Below are 12,926 nucleotides of genomic sequence, written 5' to 3'. Positions count from 1 at the left end.
TTTATCGAACGGGGTCAAGAGTCTAGGCTATGCTTCACTCGGATGACCGACTTGAAGGAGGAACAATGCTTTTTTTCCCATCAAAGAGACACAACCGTTGATTCTTTCTCCCATAGAACAAGGATTATCCCGTGACTTACTTCAACTATCGTAACTTTGACCAGAATTGAACTTTATTGTAGGAATCCACAGATTCAGTCTAACCCCATCCAATCCCATGGGTTAGCCAACTGCCAAACCAATGTATTGATGGGATCCCTCTTTTAAAAATTTGGTTATGTTTTATCATGGGTATTAGGGAAAGAGTTCCCAGGCTTCCTAGCCAGCACTCATGCAAAACTATTAAATAGACACACCACTTACACACCGAATATGAAATTGCCTTTTCTCATTTTCAACTATTTTCAAGATAGAATTGCCTTTTCTCATTTTCAACTATTTTCAAGACAGAATTGCAATAAAACCACAGTGTTTCCATCATAATCCTCAGTATTCCAGTCCCAGGGCCCAAGTTCCAACTTTTCCAATTTCCTACCATATCCAAATTCCAGTCATACCTTCCTCAGCTTACTTATGGTGTCATCGACAACCAGAGCGTCCTCCACTTGGTCAGTCCCTCTAGGTTCACCTAGTACTTTACCCAGGGACCGTTTCATGGTTCCTAACTCATAGTACCTAGGAGTATGATCTCTTTTATCCATAAAATCCATAAGGACTCTCTGTTGAAGATCAGCTAGATCAACCAACGAGATCGAGTTACCAAAAAGAGCCATGGACTCATCCATTGAAGACCAGCAAGATCAACCAAAATCCATAAGGACTCTCTGTTGAAGATCAGCTAGATCAACCAACGAGATCGAGTTACCAAAAAGAGCCATGGACTTATCCATTGAAGACCAGCAAGATCAACCAACCAGATCCATGCCCGTGTTCAGAAAAAAACTCCAACTCAATGTTCCATTCTTCTTCCTCGACGCATGCCTGGGTATCCTAGGTGACCCAGAGCCTGAGCACCGTATGGTCAGCACCCTCTAGGATCCTTCGGAGATGACCTAGCGCTTCACTCATAGGCCGCTTCCTTGGCCCCTCATCCACCGTACTGGAAGCTCACCCTTTTAACCGAACCGAGGCTGATCAAGACCTCGGTCGACCTTGCCACGCAAGACATCCTTCGTTGAAACTCTGTCCGGATGTTGCGACATTTTCCACTTAGGTCCATGACCTCTTTCCATAAGATAGTCAAAATGCTTTCCCCAGCATTCTTGACGTAAAACAATCTTTATTAAAAAACAGGTTTCACATGCAAATACAGTTTTCAAGCAAAATTCCCATCATTCCACATCGTTTGACATCATTTCACATCATTCCTCTCATCATGTTGATGAGGATGATCAGGGCATCGATACCATTATCAATGGACAGAATATTAATAGTGGTGGAATAAATTTAATCGTAGCTAGGTTACAAATTGATCAAATGGATATTGATGTTGATCGTTTGGCAAGGATGGACCTTATTGAAGATGAGATCGAACCCTAACCAATCCATCACTTTATCGTTCTAAATTGATGACATTTCTATTGTATATGTTGTCTTTTCATTATCATCTCATGATTTATTTTTGAATATATTACATTGTTGTAAATGCATGTAGTGGGATTGTGTAATGATATATACTGTAATGTACTATGAGATGGTTTAAAGAAAATGGTTTTTAATTTTGTAAAGGAATGGAGTTTTTCTTAATAAAGTTCTTTGTTATCGCGTGTAATAAAGCGTGTATAATTGCGCGTATACACGCGTTGGTACACGCGTTTCTGAAACCACTATACACGTGAATGTAGATGCCAATATACACATGCTGGTACACACGTTTCTGAAACCAATATACATGCGAATGTAGATGCCAATATACACTCGCCCGATACTACTCATATACATGTGCGACCATACACGCGCCCGTAACTTATCACGTGTATCGAACGTGTGTATGGGAGCAGTGTCTTGTAGTGATACATTGAGTCATATAAAAAATCCTTATGCTTATAACTTATGGCTTATGGCTTATGCATAGGCTTGCATAGAGCCAATGCGTAAGCTTTATGTGAGCCTATGCATAAAGCTTTATCCAAGCATATGCATAGAGCCTATGCATAAAGCTTTATGTAAGCCTATGCATAAGCTTGTAATCCTATACATAGAGCTTTATGCAAGCCTAAATTAAACCTGAACCCCAGCACCCACCAATGGTGCAATAATGGTAGAACTTGCATACACAATTAAAAGAAATAGAGGTTTTGAGCATTATTCATTTTAGAAATTACGAGAAGGTTATGTAAAATTCTTCTCTGATTTTCAAATGGGATTATGAATATAATTCATTTCGATAAAAAAAATTAGTATGTGTGCATAAATATTTTATGTTAAAAGAGGAGTTTTCATGATATTTTATTTTGAGAAAATATAGAAAAGAATGTGAAAATATTCATAGGGGTGCATCAAGAAAACATGAATGCCAGCAAACCTTTGTCTACAGAGGGACCTTGTAGGACCAGCAAACCTTTGTCTACAGGAGAGGGACCTTGTAGGACCAACCGTACCTCCTTCGATGTTACAAAGAACACTGTGCCAAGACTTAGAGAGGCGATGGAGATGTTGTTCTACCCCCTTGTTGCCACCACTGAGATATACTTCTAAATAGATGATTGTATCCTCTATTACCTGGTTGAAGTGGCAGAGTCATCAAGGAGTCCCTTTTGCATTTCCCATATCTTGAAAGAAGAGGTAGAGGTCTTCAGCCTACTCCCAACTTTGTACCTAAGGTTGTTGAAAGACAATGAGGTCGGCGAGAGCAAGAACTCTTTGTTAGAAAACCTTGAAATTCTAATGATGGTGCACAATCTTGCCTTATTATGCTTGAAATCCCTATAGCTTGTTTGATCTCTCTACGATGAAGGGTTGAAATTACTCTTCTCCATTCTATTGTTCATCAATCTTTTGCAAAGCATACTTGGAAATTGTCTTGCAAACCACCGTTTGAGGGTTGTTATAGCTCAATGAAGACACTGTGTGGAAGTGCTGCAAATCCTTTAAGGAAACCAAAAAATCAAGGCACAATGATGCCAAAATCCAAGCCGTAAACTGTCTGCTTTGTCAACCAAACTTTGTACTATTGCTTGGAGATCTTCACACTGAAGAAACCTTGTCTGTAAGTTAGGAGAATCATGTGGTGTATGGGGTACATTTGCTCATACCAGTGGACTGGGTTCAATTACCAGTAAGGTCATACCTGAAAACACAGTGTTACCTAACAAACTTTCTGAATTTCTGCACTCAAAATTGTAAGGCTAGTACACTTTTGCATCAACTAGTCATGAATGCTCTCTACATAATATTGATGCCTAGATCAGTAATAGAACAACATGTTATACATTTTCTTGATGGAATTTTGCTAAAATGTTGTAATCCAGGATATGTGCTTGCAAACAGTGTCTTCTCAATACTTATCTCGTTACCTTTACTTGCAATACATCAAGATTTATACTAATTTGTGTAGATTTGTACTACTACAACAAATTTATATCTTTGACTAACTTCTTTGTAAGAAAGTGACAAGATTTGAAAAATTTGACCAAGAATCACTTATTGTTCTATTTTTGCTTCAAAATTTGATTTCAGCATAATAAACTTTGCATAATTTGTAAACTGCTATGTTCTACACTCTAGATCTACAACATAATTATACTTTGCATTGTTCTTGCACCGATCCTTGAAAATCTGTATCAATTGCACATAAAATCTTGAAATGTGCTCCAAGATTATGCACATTTTCTTGAAATTGTAACAAATTTCTGCACACTTTCTTGAAAATGCCCCAAATTTCTGCATTGCAATCTAAAAACTGCACAGCAATATGAAAACTTTGCACAACTTTGATTTTCTAAACCAAAATCTTCTTCTTGCAATCTTTCTCCAAGAACTCAAAGATTTGGTAATCTAGGGTTTGATCTTGAAGAAATAAGGGCTTAAAGGATTGATATTTGAAACTATAGGCTCTCTAATCAAGATAATGCAAGAAAATCATTCAAAATTGGTTGCTAAAATCTCTGCAAACCCTAATTTTGAAAATAAAAAAAAATTCACGAAATCAAGATCAAGAAGATCAAGCAGTTTAAGAAATCAAACAGGAAAGTGGATTAGGGTTCTGAAAATAGTGTAATACAAATTCGAAAATGATTCACACAAATTTCATTACTAAACTTGGCAAAATAGAAAATTAGCAAATATGAAAACTGTGTAAAAATCAATTTCGAAAATGATTAACATTAATCATGATCAAGATAATGCATTCTGAAAAACTAGATTAATAATAATTTAAAATTTATTATCACTAATCAAGATCAAGAAAATACTTTTTTAAAATTGAATCAAGTATAATCCAAAAATGATTATCACTAATCACTTCCTAAGCAAGGATATAAGCCTACCAATTGAAATGCAGTGATCTAAAGCTCAGATTAGAGATAAATCATCATGGATTAATACAAGATTAATGATAATCTCATACAATGGATATGATGCCTAAGTGAGTTAACAAGAGGATGGCTATCAAGCTTGCCATGAGTCCTAGACCATGAGTGGCCATCTCCAAGAAAGGAAAGGTACAATAGTAGTCCATGAGCCCCCTTTTTATACTTGAGCCCATGACCAAAGTCCTAAACCTAATCTAAAGGTGTTGCTTCATTACAAAACAACTTCAAGATTACTTCTAGTTAGTTCAGTCACCATGGGAAGCACCAATTCTTCTTGCAGACAAGAAGGATAAGACACTATTATTGCACATTTCTTTTGAATTTTTTTTTCCACTCGTTTTAGAGAAAACTGTCTACTCTCTCTTGCAAAAATTGTCTACTCTCTCTTGCAAAAATTGTCTACTCTCTCTACTCTCTCTTTCTTTTGAATTTTTTTTTCCACTCGTTTTAGAGAAAACTGTCTACTCTCTCTTGCAAAAATTGTCTACTCTCTCTTGCAAAAACTGTCTACTCTCTCTTGCAAAAACTTTCGCTGCTAGATTTAGAGAGAACTCTCCATGCTCTTTCGTTCCCTCCTCTCTCTTTGTTTTTCCTCCACTCCTCCACTCCTCCCTCTCTTTTTTGTTCTTCCTACACTCCATTGCCCATCTCTCTCCAATAGAGAAAACTCCGTCCTCTCTCTTAATTGTTTCTCCACTTCTCACTCTATCCTCCATATCTCTCTGATAGATTTGTGGGGTAAATATTTTCTTACCTTTTTCAGTCCCCCTCCCATTTTCTTTATATTTTGAAGGCCAATGTTTCACTCTTCCACTCGATCCCCTTTATCTCTAATAGATTTGTGGGGTGAGTATTTTCTTATAATCCTTTCCTTTTTCTTTCAATATTTTCTTTATGTTTTTCCCCCTATTAATTGGCTTGTTATTTTGGTTTTTTTGCAAGCTAGGGTCCCACTCCTTCACTCCATCCCAAATCCTACCATGATTCTCTCATTTTTTGGGGTGAGTTTTATTTGGTCCTTACAAATTCATCTACATATAAAAGGATATGCATAAGGCTATGCAGTGACTCTATACCATGCATAAGCCTATTTATGTGTGCATAGAGCCATGCATAAGTCTTATGTTTTCATATTATTATATTGATTTATGTGTGCATAAGTATTATCATAGTGTCTTATGCATGCATAAAGTCATGCATAAGGATCTATGCATATGATTTATGGATAAAGTATGCACAAATAACTATGCATAAGGCTTATGGATAGCCTTTATGAATAAGCATAGGGCTCTTAGATGCATGATAGAGAGATATATATGCATAAGAGAGAGAATAAGAGAGATGGATTCTTGAGAACTCGCTAAGCATTTTTTTATGCTCTCTTTATACAGAGAGAGATCTCTTGGATTAAATGATCCTTGTGCATATTTTTTATAGTGATATTTTGTAATTTACTATAATAGGCTTAACTGTTTGAAAATTATTCTTAATAGAAAGAAGAAGAGAAAAAGGAAGGGTATATAAACAAGGTTTTAGTGGGCATGTACTTTGAGCCACGTAAGAAAAAAGTTAGGAAGGCCTTGAAGGTATACTCTTCAAAGCCTTCCTCACTTTTTGCTTGCATACCTCATACTATATGCCCACTCTCAACACAATAATGTCATCCACCATAGTAACATGAGGTAATAGTGGGAGGCTACATGCATACTTCTTAAAAGAGTGTGACGATCTTATCATGGCAATATTTATTTTCCATTATTTTCTAAGTATCTTTAACTTGTATCAGTAGAATTAAAATTATTTAGGTTAGAATGGGATAGATTGGGGATGCTAGCCCCAAAAATCTATCTCATTATGCCCAAAAAATTATAGAGTAAATGAGTGTGGGTATAAGCATGTGCGTATAAGCATCCATATTCGATGCTTATACTAATTCTTATACCCATGCTTATATTTATGGTTCCATACCAATGTTTGTTTTGATGTCTACACCAATATGTCAAGAATTTTACAAGTATAGAGTGTCAAAAAAAGTTGTTTTTGTATAGGGTCAATTCCTTGTAGTGATAGAGATCATAAATAATAAAGAAAGACTAACTCTAATAGGGATATGAGTAATGTTACTGCTCTAGTACTGGTATGATTATAACTATGTCTTGGAATCAATAATACTAACTATGTCTTGGAATCAATAATACTATAGGGTCAATTTCTTGCACTGAGAGACCATAGGTTATGAGAAGGAAGGCTAACTCTAATAGGGATATGACTAATGTTAGTGCTCAAGCAGCAGTAGTATGATTGTAACTATGTCTTGGTAGCACTAATGCTAAAACCAATAGATTAGTTCTTTTTTAGATACTCGTGTTATTTAGATAACTAATAGTTATTATATGTATTAATCATAACCAATAGATTAGTTCTTTCTTAGATACTTATGCTATTTAAATGACTTGTAGTTATTATTATATATTAATTTAGCCAATAATTTAGATATACTAAAACCAATTAGACTAGTTTTTTCTTAGATACTTGTTATTTATACAACCAAATAGGTGAGCCTTATGTATTAATTTAGATAATTATTCTCTTGGTATACTTCTTGTTTTAGTATGCAATGACTTTGCGATGAGGAGTATGGTAATCTCTGATGCTTATATAACGTGTTCATGCTATGAAAAGTAATCTTTAACTATTACAAGTTTATTACATGATTATGCTAGTGCCAGGCTTTTATAGTTCTACTCGATCAACCATCTTAATAAACTTAGATTGTCTATCATTGGGAATAATATAATTAATCTAAATATTTGTAAATTATAAATTTAAAGACATACTTAATGAGATTCCTTTCACCACACTTTCCCACATAAGGTGCCTAAATTATCCTTTCAAGCTAGATTTGTCTAAGAAAGGTTCCACATTGAATACTAAGAGTCATTATATTTTAGTATACTCTTAGTTATTATCTTGTAATGTCTTGAAAAGGTGTGTCTCATCTTAACCTATAATTGATTAAAAAGGTGTGCATTAGCTTAACCTATGACGACTAATTAAAAATTCAAAATGGTCATTTGAATTATTTCATAAAAGAAATTTAATTGATTGAAATAAGAAATGTAATCGATTTTGAAATAAGTGCAATACTAGTGATATTTTAAAGAAAGTATGGATTTTTTTTTTCAAAACATTTAGATTGGTGGATAAAGAAGAGGAAGTCCCAAACACAATTTAAGAATGACAGAAATGACCATGAGCATGTCAACTTACCCTCATGAGCATGTCAACTTACCCTCATTCCTTTTATTTGACAACTTGGTCTTACATTTAATACATATTTTGTTAAGCGGGAAGCTCTACTCCTACTCTTGTACCCTCAAATTGTTTTATGCAAGACAAAATGATCGTTCTTGTATTTGTCTTTGGACTTTACTCATAATAAAGGTTGGCCATTAGCCATTTTATTGATATTTTTTTTTAGTTTTACATGTTTAGGACTACCATGCATATGGGAGATTTTGAAGAAGTTCCCTCCCATTTGCTCCATATAAAATTAGACAAATTTTGCGACATCACTTTTGTTACATTTTTATCAAATCATATACTCAAAATGCCTAAATCACCACACTAGCATTTATATAGTGATACTTAGGGCTACAACACAAAAACAATTTGTTATAAGACATGCTACTATTAAATGATCATCCTATTATAGTATTGGCCTACTCATTTTGTTGTAAGTCATGATACTTAGTGTTGGCCTACTAATTTTCTCCTCACAAAACCATTATACCTTTATGTGGAAAAAATAGGATCCATCTCTCTACACCTTGGTTACATGTCCTAACTCATATTACATTTCTAAAGGAGAATCATGTATTTTAATCTTGGGAGAAAACATCTTATTAAATTATGTACAAAAGAAATAAATACTCAAGGCTTTATTATAAAATGATACCAAGGAATTGTAAAAGTATATTTTTTAAAATAACAAAAAAATTTAATAAATTAAAAGAAAATTTAGGTCTGCCTTGAAATTGAGCCACATAAGTGGCTTTGGTAGCCAAAAAAATGACTCTACAAAACTAGCTTACAAATTTTAAATAATTAAGAATTGGAAGCACCACTAATGTCAATATTTCATGAAACTAGTTGAGCATACATGTAGACATGTAGAAAGCTTTAAAAAAAATCATTTATCCATGTAACTTGTGATTTTGAAAAATGTCATAAAAATGTAGTAGCCTTGCCTAATATGTAAACCAGTATGTCTTTTGACGAAAGGTACATGACAATGGTTTGAATATATGTTTTCAAGGTGATGAAAAGTAACGTGCCCAACTTGAATACATATTTTTAAACTCCATTTTTTTAATGTTAGTTTTTTTTGGCAAAAAAGCGTGTAAGTCATGGCCATGGAAAACTATGTTTAATAAACTTTTTGAGAGTATTTCACTAGAAGAACTTCATTTGAGGCATTACAACTATAGATAAATAGATTCTATAAAGGCCACAAAATTTTATTTGAGGCATTACAACTATAGATAAATAGATTCTCTAAAGGCCACAAAATTTTATTTGAGGCATTACAACTATAGATAAATAGATTCTCTAAAGGCCACAAAATAGCTTTTTTGACACAAGACTAGTGTGTTATGCATATATCATATAATTGAAGAAGTCAATGAGCATTTCAAAGTATCGTGTAATAGGAGGGACATATCTCGATCTAGCTATTTTTGAAGCACAAGTAGCAAGCCCATCATATGGATAGAGGTAGGAGCGACTCATGACAGTTTGGTTGAAGATTTGAAAGTTGAGACTACCAGTGTAATGTAGTCCATCCCAATTAAGGTAGGTGTTCGGGTCAGTACATACAAACAATGCTTTGGTGTGGTTGCCACAAAGGATGGATAGATTGTATCCGTATGGAGAGCTAGGTCCAGCACCACAACAAGCATCAAAGGCATTATTGAACCCTGCCAATGATTAATCATAAATCTACAGACTTTTACATAGAAAATTCCCACCAATGTAAAAAGTAAAATTTTTAGAGTGTGAAAATAAGACTGGATTTTTCTGTGACTTAATAAATTGATGGAAATATACATGTACATTGTTATCAATGTAAGTATAAAACTTTTATAGTGTCATAACAAGATTTGAAAATTGTTATACCTTCATAAAGTTTCTCTCTAGTAGCGACATTATCTATAGCATGAATATGTAAAATGATTCCCTTTTTTAAAGAAGATGTGATATGGTATTAAAGTTAGTTTGCCTTTGGGTGATTCGAAATGGTAACTTAGCTTTTGACGTATAACCTTATAGGTATAAACCTAGTAACTTAGCCTTTGACTTATAACCCTACAGGCATAAATCATTGTCATTTTGGTAATTTATTGATTATAACTTCCAATCATAACTATTTTTTCCATTTGAGCAATAATTCATTTAATCCATTAAAAGCTATAAATATGAATAATTTTTTCTCTCTCACTCTTGTACATATAGAGCATGTTAAAGGAATAAGAGCATTACCAAATGATTCCATATTTTCTAAGACATGAATGTAGGCACCATAGTAGTCAGCAAAAGTAAAGGTGCCATCAGGATGTGAATCACCAAGTCTTTGTAATTCTGTAAGGAGTTGTGCACGATGTTTTATAGAGACTTCATTATACTCCAATAGGCAGCCATGATTATCCAAGGGAGCTCCACTGAAATTTGCCAAAGCTGCTGGGGTGCAGCCTGCAGGCACGACACCATAAATCAAGAAATTTCTAGCCCCATTTAAGTAGAGTCTCTGCACAACATAAGCAAAAAAAAAAAACTTAATAATTACAAAAAAGGAGAAAAAAGTTACTACTATACATAATGTGCATGTGCATGTGAAACAATTTGAATTATTATATTTTATTGAAATAAGGAAGCCAAAAAGTGCCAATCTGGTTTATTGACGTCATCTTACTTCCACAATGTTAAGGGAATGTTCACATGGTGGTCAGGTGCACATTGTCCAACCATTGGACAACCACATGTAAATATCTAAAAGCACCACCAGCGGCCCTTCACCTAGCTAGTGGCAAGCACCCCCCTTGTCAAGCGTATATAAGGGCCATGGGCCAGTAGTAGCCTCTAGGGTAGGAGAGAGAGAGAGAGAGAGAGGAGGTGTATTGTACATTTAACAAAACATATTCTTTAACCAAGGACAACTCTATATGCCAATTTTTATTTTCACATTCTCTACTATATGCCAGTTTTATAACTAAATTACATGAAAATCCTTCTTTGCTAATCCTATTTTCTAAGAGACCTTCTCTCAAAGGTGTGAAGGGCTTTGATGCCCAGTGAAGGCTTCAAAGTTTACCACTGGTACTAACACATGTAAATTGAAAGGGTGGTAGTCCTTTGCTAAGGTCAACTCTAGTGCTATTGTGGCCACAAGACTAGATGACACATCATGAATCAAAAAAGATGTAAGGATGAAAAGAGACATCCCAATCTTGCCCAATCTAGACCGTCGAATTTCCGTTATTTCGGGTGACCTCAAGAGGGGGTAAACTCAGGGGTGAACTAAGGGTATACCATGGGGATTTTTGGGACTTTGAAAAATTTCGTGGGATTAAAGACATCTCTTTCCAAGCATAGATCCCTCCTAATTTATGATGTGTCACTTACTCACGAGGGCTATTGTAGCCGTTTGTTGGACTACACCACCCTCTGCTGGGCCACACTACCCTTGACCAGAATTGGCCAGCGCATCTGCATGTGAACAGCCTCTAAGCCATAGAAAGAGAAGCTTATTGATAGAAGAAAGAATTTATGTGCAACTTTGGGATGATTGAGATATCATCTCACCTCCAAGGCAGCCCGAAGCTCTTGAACCACTTGAGGCACTATGGTCACAATGACATACTGAGGAGAGTACCTCCTCGAAAAATAATGAAAATAGTCATTCCCACCCATCTGCAGCACGTACAGCCCTGCCTCAAACATAGCTCGACTCGGCCTACCTGGCAAAAAGTGCGGAAAATTTGAGTGAAAATAATATCACACCGGTTTTTTTTTTAATTTAGAGATTGTATTTATATTTGATAGAATTACTACTATTTATGAAGGGATCATAGTTTACTCACCAGGTGTATCACCGCTTGCAATCACCTCTTCTCTTAGGGCAACATGCCACCCTATCTGAGTCTCGAGAGCGTAAGGCACAAGGGGAAGTGCAGTTGCACCCGGTACAGCATAGTTCAAACCTTGGCTGAAATCCAGGGTTGTGTTGAGGGAAGGGTTTAGTGGTGGAAGACCCCAGTACATAGCTGTTTTTTTGGGACATAAATCAGACCAAACAATCAATTCTTCATTAATAAGTGTGTGTGTGTGAGAGAGAAAAAGGGAGGACAGAGAGCGTGACGAACCTAAGTAGTCCGCCATGACGCGGCCGTCGCTAAAGCGGAGGTCAGCGCGGCCAGGGAAGGTCTCGCCGTAAGGCAACATGGTGGCGAGGGTGCTGTTAATGAAAGGCCCATTCCCAGTGTCCTCCAAAGAGTCCCCGAACAAAAAGATCGCAGGGTAGCTGCACGGCGCAACAGGCTCTGCTCTGACCCCGCCACACAGTACAGTGGCCGTCAACATCCAAAAGAAAACCTCACACACTCGTGTTTCCATCATTGACGTGTGCATGAACCAGACATTTCCTCCCTTTTGTATCGTTTGAGCAGCCATTACTCGCGCCATGCACGCGAACCCTCATGTACATGCACTACTTTACGTCGGCAGAGTGCAGTTGTGCCCCCACGCGAGATGCGCCAAGCTGCATTTCCGCCTCACGAGAGAAACGCCCGTGGTAACCTGCAAAGTCCAGTAGTTTGAGAGTCCCTATGGAGTCCCTACTCGAGAAAGGAGTTTGAGAACCCCTCCGTGATGGGTTCTCTCGAACCACTTACTTTGGGAGTCCCTATGGAGTCCCTACTCGAGAAAGGAGTTTGAGAGCCCCCCGTGATGGGTTCACATCTCGAACCACTTACTTTGGGAGTCCCTATCTGATGGGTTCAAATCTCTCCACATGTAATGCTGTACTTTACTTTCGCATTTCCAGCATGATCGTGGGTCGTGGGAGGGAGCATCTGAGCCATACATTTGGTCTGCCTTAATTTTGAGGAAGATGCACACGACGCTCACACATCACCACCAGCTGGAATAATCACAACCACCAAGCACTGGATGAGTCACAACTCATCACTTGGAATGCACAAGATGATGCAAACACGTCAACAGCAGGAATGCTCCTAGATTTCGACACATCAGTTGGAATGCTCCCAGATTTCAACACATCAACAGTGCTGGCAGCTTCTGAACCTGATTGCTACGGTAAGACTCCTCCCCAGCCTC

General features: G+C 36.5%; 1 protein-coding gene across 1 annotated transcript; it reads right to left on the bottom strand.

Annotated features, from left to right (window-relative positions):
* Nucleotides 1-9,156: 9,156 nt before the first annotated feature.
* LOC147604868 (acetylajmalan esterase 2-like) lies at nt 9,157-12,195 on the bottom strand. Its single transcript, XM_086794925.1, has 5 exons — nt 11,954-12,195; nt 11,672-11,854; nt 11,394-11,548; nt 10,074-10,338; nt 9,157-9,511 (listed from the first exon to the last, which is right to left on the bottom strand). The coding sequence occupies exons 1-5, from the start codon at nt 12,168-12,170 to the stop codon at nt 9,186-9,188; spliced, it is 1,146 nt and encodes a 381-aa protein (XP_086651051.1). The 5' UTR covers nt 12,171-12,195; the 3' UTR covers nt 9,157-9,185.
* Between the last annotated feature and the right edge of the window lie 731 nt (nt 12,196-12,926).

The sequence above is a fragment of the Cibotium barometz genome, chromosome 61 (assembly GCF_041138505.1).
Source record: "Cibotium barometz isolate CiBa-2024 chromosome 61, ASM4113850v1, whole genome shotgun sequence".
NCBI lineage: Eukaryota > Viridiplantae > Streptophyta > Polypodiopsida > Cyatheales > Cibotiaceae > Cibotium > Cibotium barometz.
Note: the sequence above shows the minus strand (reverse complement) of the source record. Positions and strands in the feature narration are given on the sequence as shown.

Excerpts from the sequence above, each read along its gene's own strand:
- LOC147604868 (XM_086794925.1), bottom strand. The coding sequence starts at position 12,170 with ATGTTGACGGCCACTGTACTGTGTGGCGGGGTCAGAGCAGAGCCTGTT. Across the intron at positions 11,855-11,953 it reads CGTCATGGCGGACTACTTAG|CTATGTACTGGGGTCTTCCA; the intron begins GTTCGTCACGCT and ends CCAAAAAAACAG. Across the intron at positions 9,512-10,073 it reads AGAAAATATGGAATCATTTG|GGTTCAATAATGCCTTTGAT; the intron begins GTAATGCTCTTA and ends AATCATTGGCAG.